Genomic DNA, 21,160 nt, shown 5'->3' with positions numbered 1-21,160 from the left:
GCAACGTGAAGATAATCTTTCAGCATTTTTAGACGAGCGTCCGTATCGTCTAGGTGTGCGAACAGCCCCCCTGCTCATCCCCCTACGTCAGGATCAGAGAAAGTCAGCACAAGAGAGAGAGAAAAGTAAGCTGGGTAGCTTCTCAGCCATCTGCCAATAGCGTCCCTTGTATGAAATCAACTGGGCAAACCAACTGAGGAAGCATGTACCAGAAATTAAAAGACACATTGTCCGCAGAAACCCGCGAAGCAGCGAAAAATCTGCAATATATATTTAAATATGCTTACATATAAAATCCGCGATGGAGTGAAGCCGCGAAAGGCGAAGCGCGATATAGCGAGGGATTACTATACTTACTGAGCCCAGTGGCTTTTTAAAATTGAGCCCTAGATGTAGTGTTTAACTGGATAAAAATGATTCTTGTTCAGTAGTTAATACTCACGTGTTTATTTTTCCTGACCCTTGTTGTTTGCCCTGATGAGTACTGTGTCATTTTGCACAGAATTAAAACATTTCCAAGACTGGGTATGCCCATCAGTCTGTCTTAGCTTTTGCTAATGAAATTAGAAATTAAAATTTATCTACCCACAAAATACCAGCATGTAATTTTATGGTTTGTGTGTTTTAAGATGTTCTTTCCAAAAATATACAATTTACAAATAAGCAAAGCTTACTTTACATGATTCTGTGGCAGTCAGTATACTTTTACGGCTATAGCGCATTCAGAAAGTATTTACCCCACTAGGTATTCCTCATTTTTATAGATTACAAAGTTACAATAAAAAATATTCATTCATGTTTAAAAAAAATAAATAAATAAAAAATAAAAAATTAGTAAACAATGTTTGTGAATTTCCCATTGGGATTAATAAAGTATCTATCTATCTATCTATCTATCTATCTATCTATCTATCTATCTATCTATCTATCTATCTATCTATCTATCTATCTATCTATCTATCTACATAAAACATGCAGAGAAAAATATATGCAGAATTCAGTATAGACTGTACATGGTATTTTCACCCTAATATATATATATATATATATATATATATATATATATATATATATATATATATATATGTATGTATGTGTTACCTGGTAGGTAACCACCCATACAATCAGATTGTCACACAGACTACGAATGCAATGAATGTAATTACCCCCGATCTACATGCTGTCAAATGAATGAACCAGACGCCGTGGCGCAACGTTAGAGGCTTCGCCTCTGGTGCGTTCAATTCCCCGAGAGGGGGGTGCAGTGAGTGTGTACGCCTGATGAGCCCAGAATTATGGCGAAACACGTGTCACGTACTCTTTGCATCATTTGATAGTAAACTATTTCAACCATTCTATGATCTGCTTCTCGCAACTCAAATGAGGGCACCATGGCGGATGTTAGCTGACTTGCTGACCAACCACAAGCGTTACCTGGTAGGTAACCACCCATACAATCAGATTGTGACACAGACTACGAATGCAATGAATATATATATATATATATATATATATATATATATAAAAGTTTTGGTTTTTTTTTTTAATATTATGCATTTGTATTATCCAGTGCTAAGAACGTTTGTATTAAGTTTATCAAGCTTCTTGTAACATTATTTTAAAGTGGTTCAATAAATCTCTATCTATGTGAAGGGCTTGTATTGTTGAGTCACTGAGAACTGTAAGAACACCAAAAAATGTAAAAAGATTAATGCAGACTGTGGAGCAAAGCCATTGTCAATTCAGTATAACATAAATTGATAAGATTAAACATTTAAAACCAGACTTTTTGGCAAATTATTTATAAAGATTTATTATGTCACCCATATAACATACATATAATAAACTCCAATTTGCTATTAATTTTTTAGCTTTGTGACTCAACATTTTACATTGTTAAATTTAAAAAAATTTGTAGAAGCAAGAAGCTATTTAATGACATTCATACAGCAAATATTCAATTTATCCATATTTTGAGTTTTGTGTGTCTTAACTCTGGCTCCTATAAAAGAAATTAAACTTGGTTGTAATCACCATATGCTCACCTAGCATATTTAGAAGAAAATGCATTCTTGGGTAGAATAACTGTAAAGTAATAATTTGTCTGCTTTAGATGGATGGAGGCCTGTTTGGATGAAGAGCTGCCACCCACCACAGAGCTGGAAGAAGGCCTGCGCAATGGAGTCTACCTTGCCAAGCTGGGAAATTTCTTTGCTCCCCGTGTTGTCTCTGTGAAGAAGATTTATGATCGTGAACAAACAAGATACAAAGTAAGTTGATCAAAAAGGCTGTTATGGTGATAGCTGGACAATGATATACATGTGGCCTGTGCAGGCATGGTTAAGGAAGGATTATAAATGTCTTCTACAAATAAGCAGTACAATATTAGAGTAGTGAAAAACAAATGATCACCAAGGGTAGATGAGCTACCAGAAGTGGGGTAAGAAAAGTTAAAATATTTAATGTTAGCCAGCGAGGAACTGGATTAGATCCAGGTTTTTTTTTTTTTTTTTTAACGATCTAGTTGTGTCACTTCTTCTTTTGTGTATTCGTAATTAAAGTAGAATTTTTCTTCCAGGCTACAGGACTCCATTTCAGGCACACAGACAATGTGATTCAGTGGTTGAATGCCATGACTGAAATTGGACTACCAAAGGTAACTAAAAAGTGTGTATGTGGTGATTTTTGTGGACGTGTAGAACTTTGGTTCTAAATGCTTGTCTTGGGCATATTAGGGTGAGAGCACGTTTATAAAAAGATACAGAAACCGATATGTAAACAGTAAATTTGTTTTTGTGTTGTGCCTGAGAAATTGTTACGGTTTTAACTGAAGAGCACTATAAAAAAATAGAATAAGTTAAATTTCATTAAATACAGGAGTTTTAAAACTTATAAGTTTTTCTTTCTGGAAGTCTTAGTATTTAAGCAGCATATTTATTTAATCTGCGCGATATCATTGTCTTTAGAATAATTTTAGAGCTGCTTTGAGTTGTGAGTTGCAAGAGTTAGCTTGTTAGTAAGGTTTGGTTATAACTTTCAAAAATTAAAAAATTCTCTTTGTTGTTTATATATTTGTATATCAACATCCATTTTGTCATGTTTCCAGTTCATTGGTCAGAAATTTTAAACATAATGTTTAGTGCATTCAAGAAAGGTGAAGTGTGCTTTACAAGTTTGTATATCTTTGCAAATGTGATTTTCTTACTAGAAAATGACTGAATCACACATTTCATTATGGGAACCTCCCGTCTGTTTATTGGGATGATAATTTTACATTTTGACCTGCTGGCTAAATTTCTACATAACAATATATTTTTATTTTCTTTAAGAGATCGTTACATTTGTTTCTTCTTTTATAGATTTTTTATCCTGAGACAACAGATATATATGACAGAAAGAATATGCCCCGCTGTATATACTGCATCCATGCACTAAGGTATGTATTAATGTAGCTTAAAAACCAGGTGTTATCTTGAAAGGAATGTTGGTCTTGATGTTCATTTTTGTCCTGTACTGCACTCTGCAGTTCTGCTAAGTTAAACCAGACCTAGACTATCCAACTTTTTGGGTTGACTCACCATTTTAGTTGGCCAATGTAGTTTATAGGTCATTTTTATTTAGTGGAGTTCCCCATTCTTGTCAAATTACACATTCCTTTTTCTAGTTTCTTTTTATTCACCGTAGTGGTATAACATACAAATAGTTTCATAGACCTTTTATTGTCCTACTATTTTTAGCTATTGCATATATCCATACCCACCATTACCTAACATCCAAATGACAAAATTAAAAGGTAAGCTAATTAGTAAATACTAGGACTACAAGTGTTTGGACCTATTGTGTACAGAGTAAGGGTTCTTGAACAGAACTTGAAGGTATATAAATGTTTTGTATATTAATATTGTAAAGTCTGTGTTTAGTAAAAAGTCAGGAAAATTAAGGAAACAATACAAACAAATACAAGAGAAATAAGAAAAATATTTCACGTCACTCCGGTACATTCTTAATCAGGAAATAATAGCTATACTGCTTTCTTCCCAGAAGAACACCAAAGATAATAGTAATAATAGAATTATATTAATAATCCTTAAGTAAAGACATATATCCTTAACTAAAGACCGCACAATGAGCATCAATGTAAGAAAATGTTGAAATTTACCCCTAAGAATAAAGAAATCTTGTTTGGAATGTGACATTTTCTATATTTTTATAATAATAAAATATTTGCATAACACATTTAATGTATTGAATAAAGCTCAATGTGCTTTACCAAAAATTACAATAACCATTATCTTAAGATCTATAAGTATATGTATATCTCTATATGTATAAAAGCCAGATACCAGTAAGAAGCTACTGAAATTCTAATAAAGTAAACAAATAAATTAGAAATAATTAGACAAACTGAAGTTACTCTAAACAATTATTTATCCTATTCTTGAGTTATGATGTAACAGTCATTTGTTTTTTTTCTGAAAGTTTTACAAGCTATATAGCCCGCTTATGTCCTTCTGAGATAATTCGATTAAAAGTGCCATGTATCAATCTAATTGGTTAAAAACAAAGGATTTTATCCCTGTGTGTTGCTTTGACAGGAAAGATAGACCCATGCAATTTTTCCTGAAACATTGTCTTTGGAGCCTCAGTTAGTGTTGGATGTGAAGTATAATTCAGAATTGATAATGGCGCCTAAATAGTTTGCATCTAGCTTTATCTGTAACTCTGATTGTTGGAGCTTTCTGAAAACATCCCTGTTTTTTCCACAATAGCCGATTAATACAATTGTTTTTCTTGTTAAGCTTAAATATTCTTCATCCATTGTGTGACTCTAGAGTCATTCTGTAATAGGATTAAGAGTATCCAAGTCATGTGGCACAATTGAAATGTGTAGCTGTGTGTCTGTATGTAGAAATTCCTTGTTTTTTGTCATGTAAACTTAAAAATACTTTTCTCCCAGTAATATATAGCTGAAATAAAGATCTAGTATAGTCTTTTTGCAATACAGTATCAGAAGAAGTCTTTAACTTAACAAAACAATTAAGCTTGTATATTGTTATATACATGAAAAAGTAATGGCAAAAACTGTGTGTTAATTATGTATATTGCATTCTCCTTATTTTTAGTCCTGTATTTTGCTGTATTAAAGTAAAATGATTGGAGAGACTCTTACATTGAAATCCATATCATTTCATTATAAAATCCATTCGAAATGGCTATATTTAGTATGTGACTACAGCTGTGCGTAGTACACTTGTACCTTTTCAAGAATTCCCCTGCTTTTGAATCGTTATATTTATTTACATGGGAATAACAATGTGCCTGTCCTGTAATAACCAATAACCAAGTGCCTTCTCCGTAATGTAGCTGGTCTTTCTAATCATTTTATTTAGACATCTAGCTATGGGAGTAATAGTAGCTTACAGCATTCAAACCTATACATTGCAGCCACAGTGGATTAGTAGAATATCTCCAGCTGCTTGGCACACACATTAAAAGTTTTAGGTCTCTTCTTAATGATAAAATAAAAAAGAAATGATTCTGAACTTTTTGCATTGTAGTCAGCTTTACTGGCAACAAATCATGTTAGCAGTGCAATGTTCTGCATCAAAAGCTAAATGAGTAGCTAGCCATACGGGCTTACTCAACTTATGAAAGAGAAAAATGCAAGCTACAGTATCCCAGGTGTTTAATCTTTTTTTGTGTATGGGCAAAACCGATGGAAACACTGCTTGCACTGAAGCAAGTAATTACGTGCCCCTTGTGCCCATCTATGTTGCATCAGAGACCTACTATTTTTGTGAAGACTTCATAAGACAAGCATCATTGTAGGTCATACCTTAAATGTAGACTTTGACGTTGTTAGCAGTAGACTAGTCCTTTTAGCCTAAGTGGCCAGTGTTTCTGTGGTGGTCACATTGATGGAAATAAAACTTTCCCAAACACAACAGAACAGTGGTTTTAAAATGTGTACTCTTAAACATTCTTTTGCTACTTAGCCCAATATATCAGTCAATCAAAAATTGTATACATTTCTTATACAAAGTTAAGGAGAGAGTATGAAATCCAAAAAAGAAACGAATAAGACCATTGGAAAATATATAGTCTGTCATTCAAGTATATACCACACAACTGGTCTAAAGTGACTGTAGTTCTGCAGATATGAATGAACACATAAACCCAATTTCTCTTTCCAACTGAATTTCAATTAATTTTCATCTGGAGATATCTGTTTTATTACTTACAAAAGAAGAAAACCATTTTTGATGTGGATGAATACATAGCAGCCAGAATAGCACTGCACAATACAGACCTGCACTTAAGATTCTCAATGTCATAAGTACATGTCCCAGCTGTTTCATCTCAGTGAGTATATCTTGGCTTTGGACTAAACAGTAAGTAAAATAAGCACATGCCTATGGCACCAAGGGAAGGGGAGAATCCATTTTTTCCCCAACTATCATGCCCTTAATGCTTTCACTACCACACTCCACTTCAGTCATATTTTTTGTAATTATCCTGTGTGTGAGACAAAAAAAGTTTGAATGTTTGGTTTGAAGGTGTTGTCAGGTATTATTTCTGTCTTGTAATGTAAATATTAGTCTCTTGGTATAAGAGTTTTACTTCTGCCAAATATAAACATGGTTAGCATTTTAACTCATCAGTTAATTAGTGTAATGGACCCTAAAGCTCTTTATTTTTCCTTTTACTGTTTTTTTTCTCCATATAAAGTCTGTTTTAATCACTTATTCACCTTCATAACTTATCATGTCTTAATGTTTTACAATGAAAAGGCCAAGCGCAGACCATTTTTGGGCTGTACCTGGGACATCATCTGGCCTTGGTCTTAGCCTTGTATAGTGGTTAGGAGGTTTGGTGACACTCTTGGCGATCCATAAGCACAGATGGCATATCTCTGCTAAGGAATTAATTGCAAATTAGTGGGAAGTTTTTGTTCCATCATTATGTCTTTTTAAAATCTACGAAGAACTGTATCAAAATGGTAGGATGTTTAATCATAAAAAAGGTCAACATATACAGTTAGGTCTATAAGCATTTGGAGAGTGACACAATTTTCATTCAATTTTGGTTGAATAAGGAATAATTACATGTTTGAAGTGTAGGCTTTTAGCATTAATTTAAAGGGTTTAACAGAAATATCATATTAGCAATTTACGAATGACTGCCATTTTTATACATGGTCCCTCCATTTTCTGGTGCTGAAAAAGTATTCGGACAATTGACTGATATGCTGTTCCATAGGTATGAGCAGGTCCCTCATTATTTCATTAACTATTAAGCAGGTAGAAGGTCTGGAGTTGATTCCAAGTGTTGAATTTGCTTTTGGAAGCTGTTACTGTGAACTCTCAATATGAGCTGAAAGAACCATTCATGCAAGTAAAAACAGGCCATCATTTTGCAAAGAAAGCAAAACAAACCCATCTGAGACATAGCAGAAACACCAGGGGCCTCATGCATAGTGCCGTGTGTACAATTCACACTAAAACATGGTGTACGGACAAAAGCGGAAATGTGCGTATACACAAAAAAAATCCAGATGCATAAACCTGTGCGAACGCCAATTTCCACGTTTTTCCAGCTCCATAAATCCCGGTCAGCATGAAAAGTAACGCACGTGCCTGCTGCCCCACCCCAACTCCAACCAGAAATACGCCTCTTTGAATATGCAAATCAATATAAATAGCCCTTAAGCTCAGCATTATATGAAAAGGCAATGGCAAAAGCACGGGGAAAAATAGAAGAATTTCAGCAAATACCAAGTGGAGGCAAGGAAAAACGTTGGTTTAAACAGTAGTATAAACAACAAAAGCAAGTTGATCAAGTGGCAGAGTGTCAGAGAAACTCAAGCTCAAGTTCACAAAGTTGCACAGTGCCCTAAATAAAGAAGTTGTCAGATATAAAAGTCGTCGTCGTCAAAAGGTGAGTCATAGCCCATTGTCTGACTGTCATATGAAAGCTTATTAGGGTACAGAGAAAAAGGGAAAAAAAATTTAGGGACACAGTGAGAAAAAAGCTCAATATCAACTTTAATCTCGAAATTTCCACTTTAATCACATAGTTTATTTTGTCATTAAAGTAGAACATCATAAACTTCATCTTTAAATCATTTAATTTACTAGTTTCTCAAATACCATTGAAACTAAAGTAGCACGTTAAATGCTTTGTTTTGTATGTGTTGTATGTGTGTGAATCACTATGTGCGTCTTAAACGGGCTTTCTCTTCCTCCGACAGGACACAGAATCTATTACATTTGTGATATTACAGCTCTCTGAATAATTAAAATACTGAGATGTATACTTGATATCATTTTCATGACGATAGGAGTTAAAGCATTACATTAAACATGGGAACATGGGGCGCAGTGATAGTGACAAGCTGGCGCCCCATCCAGAGATTGTTCCTGCCTCCCACAAGATGCTTGCTGCGCCATGCGTGACCTTCAATGAAATAATTTATTGCAGCAGTACTGTCTCTTTCAAACGTACTAACCTCCAAATCCTGTCCTTCCTTTTCTTTCTCCAAGTAACCAATCGCCACACAATCAGCTCTGTAATAGATGTTAATACATCTGTAAGCTTAGAATGCCGATTCTTCAAAGCTTAAGGAACATAGAATAATTAAACATGTACTATAAAGATATTTCAATCTATCCTTCCAGTGTCGCGCCAGCCCCAGCAAGAATACAGCGTGAGGCAGGAACAATCCCTGAACTAGCTAGCTCTGCGACACCGTGTCCTCACATGTTTGCTTAATTATTAACAATATAGATTATTAAAATAATATTTTATGTGTATAATGTAATAAACATATTTTGCTGCATTTCATCTTAAAAATGATGTCGTCATCATATGTAAATACGTGGTTTATAAAGTGGCTCAGGTTGTGCAATATTATAACCATATCGCAAGTTTACAGTGAGGTAATTGTAGTAATAAGTACAAACAGTTCTACAAGGAGCACTTGATGGACTGATTGAGTGCGTTTATAGTTCTTGGGATGAAACTGTTTCAGAACCGCGATGTCCCTACAGGAAAGGCTTTGAAGCTTTTGCCGTATGGGAGCAATTCAATAGACAGTGCACATGGCTGAGGCAGTGTGTGCTTGATGCTGTATACTGATAATTCTCTTTCTGATCAGCTGCTGTAGAGCTGTGATTGATTTCACACTCGGATACAGTGGGATTAATACAGTACACCCCCAAAATTTGCAGCCGTTACGTTCCTAGCCAACCTGTGAATTGTGAAAAACCGTGACTTTTGGATGTGGTTAAAAAATGCCTTTTAAATGCCTATTTTTATAGTTTCAACCCTAAATACAGTATGCCTCCAAAGCACTTTAATTTCGTTGCAAACTCAGCTTAATGCATTACCTAAAAACAGAACGTAAAGGTAAACCTGTATACTGTACTGTTATGTCTCTGGCAGTGCTAGAATGTAAAATACCGATGTTACCGCTATACATACTGTAATTCATGCAAGCGCGTTTTCTTTGGTATGTGCTGTAGTTTTCTTTGTTATAAGTAGAGTAAATGCATAATAATTTCATTTAATTAAAATACAGTAAAATATACAGGTACTCACCAATGATGAATGATATTGATGATGATGATGAAGTAGCTGTGCATTACGATGCAGAGGATTTAAAACTCCTTGGGTAGCGCCTCTTCTTCGGGAACTTCAGGAGGAGTCGTATCTTTGTACGGGTCTTCTTCTGGTGGGGTTTCATGCTGGCTTCTCTTTATAGGTTTCAGGAACATTGTGATAGGAAGTTGCTACATTGTCTCCTGTAGTGAACTGCTGGTACAATTTCCGTGCTTTCTCACGGATGATGTTACCGTCCAAGGGGATATTCTTCCTGCAGTCAGTGATCCACAGTGCCAAGGCAGATTCCATCCTGACGATATTTTTATTCCTTACTGTCGTTACCTTTTTGGCACTATCACAGAAACTTACAGATACAGTACTCCAGATTGCTGCTTTGTTCTTCTTTATGTAGCATTCAGTGCTTTTGTTAATGCTGTAGTGGCACGCTACTGCAGCATAACTTCAGTTCTCAGAGCAAATCCAGTAGTTCAATCTTCTCCTGGAGTGTTTTGAACTTCTTCTGGTGCTTAGGCTCAGCTTTAGAAGGTGCAGGGTGATTCGACAACATTGTGTGCATTTTAAGAATAACAAAATGGAAAACACAAGGACACTCAGCTGGAGACGCGTCACAAAGCAGCAGTCAATCATCAGCAAGGAGAAATGAATAATGCTCTCGGATTGGTTACTTTCACCATCCCAAACTGCGGTGGTAAACCCACTCACCTGGGGCCTCATGTATAAACGGTGCGTACGCACAGAAATGTTGCGTACTCCCGTTTCCACGCTCAAATCGTGATGTATAAACCTAAACGTGCCGTAAAGCCACGCACATTTCCACGGTACCTCATTCCTTGGCGTACGCAATTTCTCAGCTCGGTTTTGCAGACTGGCGGCACCCAGCGTCAAAGCGGTGCTACTGTTCCTGTGTGGTCACCCTTTCTTTCTTAGCTCCACATTCCTGACGCGGCTTTATAAATACACTGAAACTAACTGCATATTGTTTATTAGTGTAATGCATCTGATTGTAATTAACCTGCAGCAATATAATGGTCCAGGGAATAGCCATAGTATTCCAAATACCATAACTGCTTTAGCGTTGTAACTCTCACTGCATCTTCTTCTTCTTTCAGCTGCTCCCGTTAAGGGTTGCCACAGCAGATCATCTTTTTCTGTATTACTCTCACTGCACCACTCGGAGTATTTATATCACTGTATCTGAGTGGGGAATCACAGCAGCAGCTGATCGGAAAGAGAAATATCAGTATACAGCATGAAGCAGACGCTGCCTGAGCCACGGCAAAACGCTTTAGAGACTTCCCAGTACGGACTTCGCAGTTTAGAAAAGGTTTCATCCCAAGAACTCTAAACACACTCAATCAGTCCAAGTGCTCCTTGTAGAACTGTTTACTTATAAGTACAATTACCTCACTGTAAACTTGCACTACAGTTATAATGCACAACCTGTGCCACTTTATAAAGCGCGTATTTACATATGATGACGGTATTCATTTTTAAGATGAAATGCAGCAAAATATGTTGATTATATTATACAGATAAAACTTTAACTTCATTTAAATAATCTGTATTATTAATAATTAAACATGTGAGGACATGGTGCCGCAGCGCTAGCTAGTTCAGGGATTGTTCCTGCATTGCATTGTATTCTTGCGCTGACGCGACATTGGAAAGATAGACGGATAGAATAATTAAACATGTACTACGAAGATATTTCAATGTTCCTTAAAAGTTTTGAAGAATCGGCGTTCTAAGCTTACAGATGGCTTAACGTCTATTACAGAGCTGATTGTGTGGCGATTGAGCATATGGAGAAAGAAAAGTAAGGACAGGAATTTGAGGTTAGTACGTTTGAAAGAGACAGTACTTCTGTAATAAATTATTTCATCGAAGGTCGCACATGGCGCAGCAAGCCTCTTGCGTGAGATATGAACAATCACTGCGCCACCGTGTTCCCATGTTTAATAACATGCTTTCATTCCTATCATCATGAAAATGATATCAAGTATACATCTCAGTATTTTAATTATTCAGAGAGCTGTAATATCACGAATGTAATGGATTCTGTGTCCTGTCGGAGAAAGAGAAAGAATGGAAGCACGTAGTGATTCACACACACAGAGCACATAGAAGATCAAATACAGAACAAAGCATTTAACGTGCTACTTGAGAAACTAGTAAAATAAACGATTTTAAGATGAAGTTTATGATGTTCTACTTTATTGGCAAAATAAACTACATGATTAAAGTGGAAATTTCGAGATTAAAGTTGACATTTTGTGCTTTTTTCCCCACTGTGTGCCTATTTTTTTTGTCTGTACCCTAATAAGCTTTCATATGACACTCAGACGGTGGGCTACGACTTGCCTTTTCACGCCGACTTTGATATGTGATTTCTTTTTTATTTCGGGCACTGTGTGACTTTGTGAACTTGATCTTTCGAGTTTCTCTGTCACTCGATCAACTTTCTTTTGTTGATTATACCACTGTTTAAACCAACAAATAGTATGTTTTTCCTTTGCCTCCACGTGGTATTCGCTGAAATTCTTATATTATCCCCTGTGCCTTTCCCATTGTCTTTTCACAGAAGGCTATTTATATTGATTTGCATATTCAAAGAGGTGTAATTCTGGGAGGAGTTGGGGCGGGACAGAAGGCGCGTGCACGTGCGTTACTTTTCACGCTGATCGGGATTTATGGAAGAACGTGAAAGTTTGCGTGCGCACAGATTCCTGCATCTGGATTTTTCTGTGCGTACGCACAATCCCGCTTTTGTGCTTACGCCATGTGATAGTGTGAGTTCTACGCACGGCGTTATACATGAGGCCCCTGGAGACGCGTCACAAAGCAGCAGTCAATCATCAGCAAGGAGAAATGAATAATGCTCTCGGATTGGTTACTTTCACCATCCCAAACTGCGGTGGTAAACCCACTCACCTGGAGATGCGTCACAAAGCAGCAGTCAATCATCAGCAAGGAGAAATGAATAATGCTCTCGGATTGGCTGCTTTCACCATCCCAAAGTGCATTTCCCTCAGCGGTTGTTTCCTGTTCTCTCTACAGCACAGTATTGCCACGAAAAAGCCATAAAAATTGCGGAGGATATTTGCACTTTCTGCTAACAATTAATAGTTAGGTTCTAAGAAAAAATCTGTGAACGACTGAGTCTGCGAACCCTGAACCGCAACTTCACGGGGGTCTACTGTACTCTGGTTGGTGCATTGAGAGGAACAACGCTAAAGCAGCTATGGTATTTTGAACAGTTTGGCCATTCTGTGGACCATTATATTGTTACAGGTTAATTACAATCGGATGCCTTAAACTAATAAACAATATGTGGTTAATTTCAGTGTATTTGAGAAAGCTGCATCAGGGATGTGGATCTAAAAAAGAACCACACTTGAACAAAAGCACTGCTTTGATCCTGGGTGCCGCCAGTTTGCAAAACCGAGCAGAGAACTTATGTATGCCAAGCATTTAGCTGGCGTGAAAATGTGTGTGGCTTTACGCCAAGTTTAGGTTTGATACATCGCGATTTGAGCATGGAACAGGAGTACACAACGTTTTTGTGCGTACACACCGTTTATACATGAGGCCCCAGGAGTGTTCAAATCAACCATCTGGTACATTCGTAACAGAGAAGGAATGCACTGGTGAGCTCAGTAACCATGGAAGACAACTGTGCTGGATGACTGCAGAATTGTTTCCTTGGTGAAGAAAAAACAATTTAAGAATTTTAGCCAAACCAAGAAGAGTCTCTGGGAGGCAGGCCTATCATTGCCAAAGTCTACAAAAATACTTCACAAAAGTGTAAACAGAGGGTTTAAGTTTACAACAAGGTGCAAACCATACAGTCATGGCCGAAATTATCGGCACCCCTGGAATTTTCCTTGAAAATGCACCATTTCTCCCAGAAAATTGTTGCAATTACAAATATTTTGGTATACACGTTTATTTCCTTTATGCGCATTGGAACAACACAAAAAAACAGAGAAAAAAAGCCAAATCTGACATCATTTCACACAAAACTCAAAAACCGGGCTGGACTAAATTATTGGCACCCTTTACTTAATATTTGGTTGCACGCCCTTTGGAAAAAATAACTGAAATCAAGTGCTTCCTATAACCATCAACAAGCTTGTTACACCTCTCAACTGGAATTTCCGACCACTCTTCTTTTGCAAACTGCTCAATGTTTCTCAGATTTGAAGGGCGCCTTCTCTCAACAGCAATTTTGAGATCTCTCCATAAGTGTTCAATCGGATTTAGATCCGGACTCATTGCTGGCCACTTCAGAACTCTCCAGCGCTTTGTCTTCAACCATTTCCGAGTACTTTTAGAGGTATGTTTGGGGTCATTGTCCTGCTGGAACACCCATGACCTCTGACGCAGACCCAGCTTTCTGACACTGGACCCTACTTTGCGCCCCGATATCTTTTGGTAGTCTTCAGATTTCATGATGCCTTGCACACAGTCAAGGCATCCGGTGCCAGAGGAAGCAAAACATCCCCAAAACATGTTAGAACCTCCACCATGTTTGACTGTAGGTACTGTGTTCTTTTCTTCGTAGGCCTCATTCCGTTTTCTGTAAACAGTAGAATGATGAGCTTTACCAAAAAGCTCTACCTTGGTCTCATCTGTCCACAAGATGTTCGCCCAGAAGGATTTTGGCTTCCTCAAATACATTTTGGCAAACTCCAGTCTGGCTTTTTTATGTTTCTGTGTCAGCAGTGGGGTCCTCCTGGCTCTCCTGCCATAGCATTTCATTTCGTTCAGATGTCGACGGATAGTTTGAGCTGACACTGTTGCACCCTGAGTCTGCAGAACAGCTTGAATATGTTTTGAAGTTGATTGGGGTTGTTTATCCACCATTCGGACTATCCTTCGTTGCAGTCTTTTATCAATTTTTCTCTTCCGTCCACGTTCAGGGAGATTAGCTACAGTGCCATGTGTTGTGAAATTCTTGATTATGTTGTGCACAGTGGACAAAGGAACATGAAGATCTCTGGAGATGGACTTGTAGCCTTGAGATTGTTATTTTTCCACAATTTTTGTTCTCAAGTCCTCAGACAATTCTCTGCTCTTCTTTCTGTTCTCCATGCTTAGTGTGGCACACTCAGACATACAACAGAAAGGTTGAGTCAACTTTTCCCCATTTTAACTGGCTTCAGGTGTGATTGCTATATTGCCAGCACCTGTTTCTTGCCACAGGCGAGTTCAAACGAGCATCATATATGCCCGAAATAAAATGATTTACCCACAATTTTGAAAGGGTGCCAATAATTTTGTCCGGCCCATTTTTGGAGTTCTGTGTGACGTGATGTCAGATTTGGCTTTTTTTTCTGTTTTGTTGTGTTGTTCCAATGCACATAAAGGAAATAAACATGTAATATACAAAAACATTTGTAATTACAATAATTTTCTGGGAGAAATGGTGCATTTTCTGGGAAAATTCCAAGGGTGCTGATAATTTCGGCCATGACTGTAGGTAATCCTCAAGTATAGGAAGGACAGATTAAAGCAGGGATTCCCAAACTTTGGCCCATGGGCCATATTCACCCCTAGACTGTCACTGATATTTTAAACAATAACTGCAGTGTGTGTGGTCCAGCCCGCTGAACATTAAATTCTCAAACATGGGCCTACTTAAGCCAAAGTAAATGCAATCAGAGTACATGGAGCCACAACAGAAACAAAAAAATGCCCATATACACCCCCACAATAATTTCACCCTAACTCGTTGAGTGAATCCTGAACTAGCTGCATTGAACAATGTCAAAGGAAAGAAAAAATCAATTCTGAGGGATGTTCAATCAACAGTGGACCAGTGAATTTTTTTTTTTTTTTTTTTTATTCAGTGCAAGGACAAAGCCGTTTTTCTCATATGTCAAGAGTCTATAGCTATCTTTAAAGAATACCACTTGCGTCAGCACCGTGAATCTTGACATAACATAAAGAAAAATAAGATTTCTGATGGGGCACGTGAGGTCAGAAAAAATCTCAGTTAAAAAATGGATTGGTGATTCAGCAGAATGTATTTTTAAAACAAAAATCGATAATAACTTTGTGCCAGTTTTCAAGTAGCTAGGCTAATAGCTATCAGTGGTAGACTATTCACTGACAGAGAGTTTGTAAAGAATGTCTGGTTTCTTTTGCTAGGGAGATATGTCCAGAGAAAGCAGACTAATTCAGTGCAGTGAGTCTTTCCAGACCAACAATTTAAAGACATGCTATTTTTCTCTGGCACTTGATGAAAGCAAAGATATATGTGATCTGGCACAGCTTTTGATTTTCATAGAACTAATGAGCAATTCAAAATCACAGAAGAGATTGCTGCACTGCTGACCATCCTAGGGCATGACAACAGGAGAAGACATCTGTGAAAAAGTCTGCCAAACTGTTGATAATTTGGTGTTCAGCTGTTCTAATTTAACCAGTGTGACAACTGACAGTGCCCCGAGCATGGTGGATTCTACAAGAGGAATGGTTGCATGCATCAAATGAGAGATGGATGAATGCAGTCACAAGCGTCCAATTGCAATACACTGCTGATTCACCAGCAAGCACTGTGCTCCAAATAGTTAAGTGGGACTTGGTCATGAAAGTTGTGGTATCTTTTGTTAACTTCATTAAAGCAAATACTTTCAACCAGAGACAATTTCAGGATTTTTTGTCTAAGATGAATACTGCATAGAGAGATGTTCTGTAGCACATGGAACTGTATTGGCTAAGCCGGGGGTGAGTTTTGAAATGTTTTTATGACTTGCACCCGGAAATCAACACATTTCTGTCGAAAAACAAAGTAGTTCCAGAGCTCAGTGATCAAGATTGGAAATGGCACCTTGCTTTTTTAACAGATATAAATGGAGCTACTAAATGGTCTCAGCATGCAGCTTCAAGGGAAGGGGAAACACATCAGTGACATGCAATCACATGTTAAAGCATGTGAAGTAAAACTGAACCTCCTCCTTAAACAAGTAAAAGAGGAATGCTTCTGCTATCTTCCCAATACGCAGACATGATCAGCTGAAAAACTACTAGTTGCGTTCCCAGTTGACAAATGTGTAGATGCCTTGGAAATGTCCATAAACGATTTTTTGAGCTTCATCTACATGCAAAAAAGGTCTGATTGTTTGAGAACCCTTTTGCCACAGACATTGAGAGAGTTGATCCTGTTTACCAGCTGGAACTGGCAGAATTGCAGAACAGTGACAGTTTGAACAACACATTCAAGTCCAGCAGTCTAATTCATTTATGTTCTGCTCTCCCATTTGAGACTTGCTGTACCCCAATCACCTTAAGACATGCATTGAAAATGACAACCATTTTTGGAAGCATCTACATCAGTGAGCAGACCTTTTATAGATTAATACATATCAAATCTCCAACCAGATCCAGATTCACAGATGTACACCTGGATTACCTGTTATATCTGGCAATGACAAACATGAAACTTAATGTAGACTTCCTTGTCAGCCAAAAAACAGACTCATTATTCACATTGACTTAATTAAGTACTAAACTGTTGAGATTACCGGCTATATTGCAATTTCATTACATTTCAAAGAATTTGTTTAATTTCATGAAAAAACAATTTGTCTCTCGATTGTACCTAAATTTATGGCATTATGCCTAGATAATTAGTATTTCAACCCCACTCGGGTCACTTCATAGTGTGAAGGACAGTAAGCTGCTCCCTTGATTAAAAGGTTTGTATAGAATTTGCTGAAAAATATTACAGAAAAAAAAAGTCCAGTTTTGGAACAGTTTTCTTTGGACAAATGAAATTAAGATCAGTATGTACCAGAATGATGGCTAGAGAAGAGTATGGAGAAAAGAAGGAATGGCTTACAATCTGAAACATAGTGGAGGCAGTGTTATGGCATGGGCATGCATGACTGCCAATAGAAGCATGTCAGTGTTGTTAATTGATGATAATGACTACTTAACAAAAGTTGCAGACTATACTGTCTGCTCAGATTCAAACAAACGCTGCACAATTCATAGGATGATGCTTCACAGTACAGATGGACAATGAGCCAAAACATACTGCAAAAGTAAACAGTGCTTTTCAAGGTAAAGAGGTGGAATATTCTTCAATGGCCAAGTCAGGCAACTGACCAACTCAATTGGACCTGCAATTCATGCAATGAAGACAAAACTAAAGGCAGAAAGTCCAATGCACAGTAACACCTGAAGATGGGCCATGTGTATTCTCAAAGCAAAATGTAAGAAAGATTTTCACAAGAGCAGGCCATTCAGCCCTGCAAAGCTCACCAATCCTATACAACTGATTTCTTCGTAATGACATCATGTTGAGATTTAAAGTCTACTCTCTTCCACAATACTTGTTAATTTATTTCATATGTCTATGTTTCTGTTTGAAGAAAACCTTTCTAATGTTTGTGAAAAATTTATCCTTAACAAGTTTCCAATTGTATCCGCATGTTTCCGTTGGACTTGTTTTAAAATAACAGCCTTAATCTATTGTACAGATTACTGTCATAATTTTAAAAACTTCAATCATGTCATCTCTTAATCACCATTTTCTTAAACTAAAAAGGTACAACTACTTTAATCTTTCCTCATAGCTTATAGTTGTGGAATCAGCTCAGTCACTCTTCTCTGTACAGTAATCCCTCCTCCATCGCGGGGGTTGCGTTCCGGATTTTCTGTCTTTCTGTGCCAACTGGGAAATCTGAAATGGCTCACCTTTTAAAATTCCCAGAGCAGCTGTTTAATCAATGAATTGTTTCATCAGATACTTGCTGCAAACAAAGTGCCAAATCAGTCTTCATCTGTATACAGTAATCCCTCCTCCATTGCGGGGGTTGCGTTCCAGAGCCACCCGCGAAATAAGAAAATCCGCGAAGTAGAAACCATATGTTTAGATGGTTATTTTTATATTGTCATGCTTGGGTCACAGATTTGCGCAGAAACACAGGAGATTGTAGAGAGACAGGAACGTTATTCAAACACTGCAAACAAACATTTGTCTCTTTTTCCAAAGTTTAAACTGTGCTCCATAACAAGACAGAGATGACAGTTCTGTCTCACAATTAAAAGAATGCAAACATATCTTCCTCTTCAACGGAGTGCGCGTCAGAGAGAGAAAAGCAAACAAATCAATAGGGCTGTTTTAAGTATGCGAAGCACCGCCAGGTACAAAGCTGTTGAATGCGGCAGCTCACACCCCCTCCGTCAGGAGCAGAGAGAGAGTGAGAGAGAGACAGAGAAAAACAAAGTCAAAAATCAATACGTGCCCTTTGAGCTTTTAAGTATGCGAAGCACTGTGCAGCATGTCCTTCAGGAAGCAGCTATACACAGAAGGTAGCAACGTCCCTATCGTCTAGGTGTGCGAACAGCCCTCCTGCTCACACCCCCCTACGTCAGCGTGAGAGAGAGAGAGAGAAAGTAAGTTGGGTAGCTTCTCAGCCATCTGCCAATAGTGTCCCTTGTATGAAATCAACTGGGCAAACCAACTGAGGAAGCATGTACCAGAAATTAAAAGACCCATTGTCCGCAGAAACCCGCGAAGCAGCGAAAAATCCGCGATATACATTTAAATATGCTTACATATAAAATCCGCGATGGAGTGAAGCCGCGAAAGGCGAAGCGCGATATAGCGAGGGATCACTGTACATTTTATTTTTTATTTTAGTAATTTTTTTTTATTTTGTGGCTTGCAGACAAACCACACACAGTACTCCAGATAAGACCTCACCAGTGCATTATAAAGCTTATGCACAATCTCCAAAAATATATTCAAAAGTAAATAAATAAAAATTTGGACACTTTTTAATCTTAGATCTGTTTACTTTCAGCTTGCATCTGTTTAAGCTGGGACTGGCACCTCAGATTCAAGACCTGTATGGAAAGGTGGACTTCACAGATTTCCAATTGTATCCACATATTTCCGTTGGACTTGTTTTAAAATAACAGCCTTAATCTATTGTACAGATTACTGTCATAATTTTAAAAATTTAAATCATGTCATCTCTTAATCACCATTTTCTTAAACTAAAATATATTTAAAAGTAAATAAATAAATAAAAATTTGGACACTTTTTAATCTTAGATCTGTTTACTTTCAGCTTGTATCTGTTTAAGCTGGGACTGGCACCTCAGATTCAAGACCTGTATGGAAAGGTGGACTTCACCGGTAAGTGATTGTATATAGACTTTTGAAATTTAATTGCATTGTGACGTAGTGGTTAAAATTAATTCTGTAATTGGGAAAAGTTCTGTAGAGAGGTCTGGTTTCACTGTGGGCTTTCCTCAAGACCTTCCTGAGTATTTGAACTAAAGTCCTCAACCTCTACCATAAAATATCACTTTTCAACGTTGTCACTTTTCACAGAGGTGCAAAGGAAGCCATTATTTGTAAAGAATCTTAAAAATGATTTTTTGTGTCTTGTTAGAATTAAGTTAGACATACACGTTATGAGAATGATTTTCAGTAGTTTAAAACAGTGGTTCTCAAGTTCAGTCCTGAGGGGTCTCCTTTATAAACCTTTGCCTAGATTCAAGTGTGAAAACATGCTTACGGCAAAAAGCAGGAAAATGCGTAAGCCAAAAAATATCTGATTTTAAATAATCTGTCAGTGTGCTTATTTGTACGCCATCACAATCATTTTGTAAATGTGCGTATATGAACGTGCCTCTATCTCTGCTCGGTTGCCACCCTAAAATAATCATATATTGACTATGCCAATCAACCTCATATATGCAAGCACAATTCTGTAGACCTTCATTGGGTAGTAGACCAGCCTCCCTCCTGACTCCTCGTGCTGCCAAGACCATGCAAGGCATTGTAGCACCTTTGCTCTGTGATCTGGGGTTTGGAAAGGTGTAATGGTGCCAGTGTCTTGAGTGATTAGCCACTATTATCTGGCATATGTAATTATATGACTTCTGTTACAGTGATTAGTATACGCCATATGAAAAACTGATGGTTCATCCACTTACCTTATCAACAAGTGTCATGACAGAGGTACGGCACACAGTCTCGGGAAGGCAGCAGAATCAGGCTTTATTGCGTGATGCCCACACGGACTCAAATCAAGTGAAATGAGTACCCAATGATGGGCAAACCATACTTTTATTACAATTCTTATATCCCAACACATTAGTCTCTGTCATCTGAGTCCTAACATTCCATTCCCCGCCAACCTGCCTCCAACTGGTTCCACCAATATTTTCCAGCTCACTGGGTGTAGCATGTTTCCCATACATCATATATGCCTGATAGGGCCTATTCCCGCTTAATACTGGTCCAGTCGTTGCCACCAGTATTTCCAACCTCAAGTTCACATTTCTTATTTGGAACAGAGGAATTTACCTTCCCCATCTTTCAGTGCATACCTGACTTTTAGCTTATAGTATATTGATGGTTTCTAGTTTATTCAGATATATAAAATATATACAGGCATAAGCCTTTTCTAGTTTAACCCTTATAGTGCTTGTGCTTAATAAAATAGGATACTTCTTTCTTTATGTCCTCATGATTCGTTTTGAATACATATTAATCAATAGTAATGTA

The 21,160-nt window shown here is 37.5% G+C and overlaps 1 protein-coding gene across 1 annotated transcript in view; it reads left to right on the top strand.

Moving 5' to 3' along the window:
• Positions 1-21,160, top strand: part of iqgap1 (IQ motif containing GTPase activating protein 1) — a 303,190-nt gene that overhangs the window by 98,678 nt on the left and 183,352 nt on the right. Inside the window, exons 3-6 of the mRNA XM_051920214.1 lie at positions 2,114-2,270; positions 2,579-2,656; positions 3,360-3,436; positions 19,713-19,780. Coding sequence (XP_051776174.1) covers positions 2,114-2,270; positions 2,579-2,656; positions 3,360-3,436; positions 19,713-19,780 — 380 coding nt within the window. The remainder of the gene's footprint in view (positions 1-2,113; positions 2,271-2,578; positions 2,657-3,359; positions 3,437-19,712; positions 19,781-21,160) is intronic.

This window comes from Erpetoichthys calabaricus, chromosome 17, assembly GCF_900747795.2.
Source record: "Erpetoichthys calabaricus chromosome 17, fErpCal1.3, whole genome shotgun sequence".
Classification (NCBI taxonomy): domain Eukaryota; kingdom Metazoa; phylum Chordata; class Cladistia; order Polypteriformes; family Polypteridae; genus Erpetoichthys; species Erpetoichthys calabaricus.
The sequence above is the reverse complement of the archived record's forward strand: the minus strand, read 5'-3'. Positions and strand labels throughout refer to the sequence as shown.